At 41.9% G+C, this 5244-nt stretch overlaps 1 protein-coding gene across 3 annotated transcripts in view; it reads left to right on the top strand.

Annotated features, from left to right (window-relative positions):
- Window positions 1–5244, top strand: part of NUP214 (nucleoporin 214kDa) — a 113239-nt gene that overhangs the window by 13527 nt on the left and 94468 nt on the right. For all 3 annotated transcript variants that reach the window (XM_011931190.1, XM_011931188.1, XM_011931189.1), the window contains exons 10-11: window positions 1068–1194; window positions 2320–2481. In XM_011931190.1, the coding sequence (XP_011786580.1) occupies window positions 1068–1194; window positions 2320–2481 (289 nt within the window). The remainder of the gene's footprint in view (window positions 1–1067; window positions 1195–2319; window positions 2482–5244) is intronic.

Raw genomic sequence — 5244 nt, 5'->3', positions numbered from 1 at the left:
GAGGTCAGGAGATTGAGACCACCCTGGCTAACACGGTGAAACCCCGTCTCTACTAAAAATACAAAAAATTAGCCGGGCATGGTGGCGGGTGCCTGTAGTCCCAGCTACTCGGGAGGCTGAGGCAGGAGAATGACGTGAACCCAGGAGGCGGAGCTTGCAGTGAGCCGAGATTGCGCCAGTGCACTCCAGTCTGGGTGACAGAGCGAGACTCCGTCCCCCCTCCAAAAAACAAAACAAAACAAAACAAAAAATCAAACTCCTGACCCCAGGTGATCCACCTGCCTCAGCCTCCCAAAGTGCTAGGATTACAGGTGTGAGCCACTGCATCCAGCCTGTTTTTCTTTGTTAGTCATTAAGCACTCTTCCCCTGTGATTCATGCTTCCCAGTCTGGTCAACACTGAAAGTTAGGCAAACTGTTAGTGATTTTAAAAACCAAGAGTCATTTGTTGGAAGGGACAGAGCCTATCCAAGCAAACTTAAGCAAAAAGGGAGTTTACTAGAAAGACTTAGTAGTTTCTCAAGGACTGTAGGGACAGGAAAGCTGACCAGTCTGAGGAACTGGCACCAAGAACTGGAAAGAGAAGAACTAAGGTTATCTCTCTCTCTATAGACGATTGCGCACAGGGCATCTGAGCACAGACCAGCCTTATATGCGTCTCTGTGAAAGACTCCAGTAGAGATGAGCTGGAGTTCCTGGTCCCAATCCAAAATGTCTAGGAGCAGGTATTGACTGGCTGACTGCAGCTGTTGGATTTATCCCTCATGGTCAGCAGTCTACCTAGTTGTCATGGAATGCACCTCAGAAAGTGTTCATGATAGTGATTATTCACAAGGCAGGGGCTTGGTACACTAGGAACAGATAGAGAGGGGGTCGATTTGGAAAATTAACTTCCCATTTGTTGGGGGTACTTCTGGCTTTTAGACCATCTTCCCAGATTTCAGAGCCTCCTAGTCAACACATACATCTAAACCAAGTGAGGCATCTCTGTTCTCTCCTATTTGAACAATGCTAGGAGGACCCAATGCAAAGCTCTAACCACCGTGGCATTTTCTTCTTTTTTTTTAGATTAATTGGGAATCTTGGCTACTGGAGGATTCTAGTCGAGCCGAATTGCCCGTGACAGACAAGAGTGATGACTCCTTGCCCATGGGAGTTGCCGTAGACTATACGAACCAAGTGGAAATCACCATCAGTAAGTGTAGCCTGGTAATTAGTGCAGAAATAGTCTTCTTTCTAGTTAGGGTTAATATTGAAACACCAGTTAAATGTCACTGACAGAGTCTACTCTGCTGGGCACTTGTAGCTTCTGGCAGCACATTTCTACCTGAAGAGTGATATAGGCTGTATTGTGACAACACTGAACTGATTTGAATGGATATTCATTGATGAGACCAAGGCCAGACACTGTGTGTATGTGTGGGTGTATGCTTGCACACTTGCACATGTCTGGGTGTACTTAGAATCTGGTTGAAATATAGAACAAGCCAGGATTTTATGGGTTGGTTTCTTTGTCCAGTCCAATTCCTTGGTGACCTCCCAAAGAAGCAATACCCGAATCTGGTACTGCACACCAGTACTTGGTTTGAAGGCAAGGATTAGAAAATAGAGACCTCAGGCCCATGGTTTCCAAACAGGGCCTGGATATGTGTTTTGAATAGATCTTCCCTGCAGTAGCTTGGCTGTGCTGTAGTCATTGAAATGTAAAAGTGCCACAAAAGAAACAGTCTTTGCCATCTGGTACTTAAGGTTAGAGAGGTGTCCCCATCAGGCACCATTAAGTTGCTTGTTCTTTCCCTGGTTAGGCAGGAGTATTTGTTCTGATTAGCTCATTTGCTCTGATTCTATTGAAACCTTAATTGATAAAATACATACTTGTCATTCAACTGTGAATGAGGATTAAGTAGGTTGGCTCATCTTTCTGTGTCCTGTCCATTCCAAAGAGTCTAGTCTCATTTTCCTAATGACCCAAGTACTTCCTAGATACTCTTGTCTTGGTCAGGGGAATGCCAAGCCTACCTCCTGAACACTGAGACACTCGTAAAAACTGAGGGACCTTTGGGAGAGTCAGAGTTACTGGGGGACTGATGGAGCTTCTAGGCAGGGCCCAGCAGGATGGTGGTGATCTGATAGCGGCAGGAGCTCTCTTTAGCTGGTGCATGGAAGACTGTTCAGGTCTAAAATCAGAACAAACTAACTTGAGCTGCTATTCAGATGAGTCCCTTAAACCCTCTTCGTGTTGAGGGCAGTCTTTGCCTTCCGGCCTCAGGCCCTTAAATTGACTTGGTTCTTTTATTGCTTTTGTTTTCTTTTTTAACAGATGATGAAAAGACTCTTCCTCCTACTCCAGTTCTCATGTTACTTTCAACAGATGGTGTACTTTGTCCATTTTATATGATTAATCAAAATCCTGGGGTTAAGTCTCTCATCAAAACACCAGAGCGACTTTCACTGGAAGGAGAGCGACAGCCCAAGTCACCAGGTATGTGCCTCTGCGTGCTTTATCAGTAAGGGAATACCATGGGACTTGCACAAGAGTATTTCCAAGAACCAACATGGTGTGAAGACACGTAGTGATTATCTTTACCAGGCTCGGCTGTCTTAGGAAGGCACACGCTAATCTTTTTTTTGAACGTGCATGCACATATTTGCCTTTCTCTACCCTCAAGCTTTATTCTGCAGCCATTACTTTAATTCAGAGATGAAGGAAGGTCAACCAGATGGTTTGCATCCAGTCGTTTACCAACAGTATTCTAAGACCCTGTGTTATGTGATGTGCATCCAAAAGACATTGTGCTTAATCATGGGGATTGGTTAAAGAAATGGTTGTATAGTCTTACAGTGAAATGCCAAGTAACAATTATAAATGTTATATTTATTGACTGGGAAGGAGTGAGTGGAATACATCACAAAAACAAAAAAAAAACGCTATATTCTGTGTTCCTTTTTGTATGAGAAAAAAACGTACATAGAAAAAAAACTTGGAGATGAATTTAAAATCTAAATGGTGGTTATTTCTAGGTGAAGGGAACATGGATATCTTTGTTGTTTATATTTTCTTGAGGTTTTTTTCTCCTTTTGGAAACATTACTTAAGTAATAGATGTTTATTGGAGGAAAATGAGAGCATACAAAATCATAATCACTTAAAGTCCGTCAGTCATCAAGCAACGGCCACAGTCAACACTTTGGTACCTATCCTCCATGAAAATGAGTGCACACATATAAATACTAGTCTGTATTTTAAAAATGTTTACAGTGACATTTGTATCACTTGTGAAAAGAAAGTTTTTTTTTTTGTGGAGACAGGGTCTTACTCTGTTGCCTAGGTTGCAGTGCAGTGGCATGATGACAGCTCACTGTAGCCTTGCTCTCCCAGGCTCAGGCAGTCCCACCTAAGCCTCCCAAGCAGCTGGAACTACAAGCATGTGCCACCATATGCCGCTGTTTTTTAAATGTTTTATAGAGATAGGATCTTACTATGTTGCCCAGGCTGGTCTCAAACACCTGGACTCAAGTGTTCCTCCTGCCTCAGCCTCCCAAAGTGCTGGGATTATAGACACGATACACTGTGCCTGACCAGAAAATATAAAACTTTTAAGAAGATCATTGTTTCATATATTCAAATTTGGCTAATATTTCTCTTTTTTAATTCTGTGAGTACATAACTAATACATTTTTTTCTTCTATTATGACCAGTTTCCTATCTAAGCAAAAATGTATGACCAGTTGGTTTGGATAAGGTTAACAACACTTAGGGGTATATTCTCTCACTGCATCGCAGTGCACAGTGAGTTGTATATCCCAAATAGAGCCACTCAGATACTTGGGCCCTAACAACTGGCAGCACTACCCCAAGTGATACACCAGATGGCTTGCAGAGTGTTGTATCACGGTAGTCCGTTATTCATAGTGTGTACTCTTTGTGTTGGGTTTTTTTTCCTCTTTATTCAGCCATGAATAAGGGTACCATGAACTACCTATACCCAGCTGCCTGGTGTGTCTGTAATGAGCAGAGCAGCCTGTGAGATTAGGAGCCTGTGGGACGAGGTTTGTTTCTGAGCGTTTGCTACTAGCGCATTCAACACTGGAGCACAATCAGAGGCCAGTTTTACTGTTAGCCTTTCCTAGAGAAACTCCCCTCTTCCTTCACAGTTTGTCCAGAGGTAGTAGTTGTGTTCAGATGAGTGTAATATAGCCCCTGCAGGGGGAGTGTCTGTCCTGTCAGCTAAGTGTAGCTAACACCTACTCCATGGGTTCAGAAGACATTATGGTTCCACCTGTTTCTGCAGTTCCAAGAATGCGGTATTGATCAGAAGTAGTAGTAGCATGATGGTTTTCCAATAATCAGTTCGTTTTCAGTGGAAAAAATGCTAATGATTTCTTTAGGGTCTGGTATATATTTTTCATGTCAGTTTACCTAATATGCATGGAAGTGTTTAACATCTATGTGTGTCTTTACAGAAGTTAGTTGTTGCTGGTTCCATATCTGTTGTATAAGGAAGTATTAACAGAATAGATTTGCTTGCATTATTATACTTTCATCAAAGTGACAGTTTACTTGGATTTTTGTTTTCAGAAAGTGGTATTTTCATACTTGCATCCTAAGTATTATTACATTGCTTTAGACATAGTGTCTTCCATGAAGATAAATTGCCATCTTAGCTAATTTGGAACAGCCAAGTTCTATTAACTATTAATATAAATAGAAAATATTGACACAAACTATTCCTTTGTTATTTATTTAGTTGGTTATTTAATTTAAAGATTAATATTTTTACCTTATGGAAAGTTTGGAAAATAGAAAAAAAAATTTATTCATTTTTGAGATGGGGGTCTCACTCTGTTGCATAGGCTGGAGTGTAGTGGCAGGATCTTGGCTCACTGCAGCCTCTGCCTCCCAAGTCCAAGTGATCCTCCCACCTCAGCATCCCAAATAGTTGGGACTATAGGCACAAGCCATCACACCTGGCTGATTTTTTGTATTTTTTGTAGCAACAGGGTCTCACTTTGTTCCCCAGGCTGGGCTCAAACTCCTGGACTCAAAGGGTCCTCCTGCTTTGCCCTCCCAAAGCTCTGGGATTACAGGCATGAGCCATTGCACCCAGCCTTCCATTGACTTTTTTTTTCTCCCCCTAACCATTTGGATTGCATTAAATATCTTTTTCATTTTTTGCATTATTATTGTAAGCTTTATTCTTAGAAGAGGAATTACTGGGTCTGTTTTTTATGGGTTTTTTTTTTTT

This window comes from Colobus angolensis, unplaced genomic scaffold, assembly GCF_000951035.1.
Source record: "Colobus angolensis palliatus isolate OR3802 unplaced genomic scaffold, Cang.pa_1.0 Scaffold9, whole genome shotgun sequence".
Taxonomy (NCBI): Eukaryota; Metazoa; Chordata; class Mammalia; order Primates; family Cercopithecidae; genus Colobus; species Colobus angolensis.
This window is presented reverse-complemented; position numbering and strand designations above follow the sequence as displayed.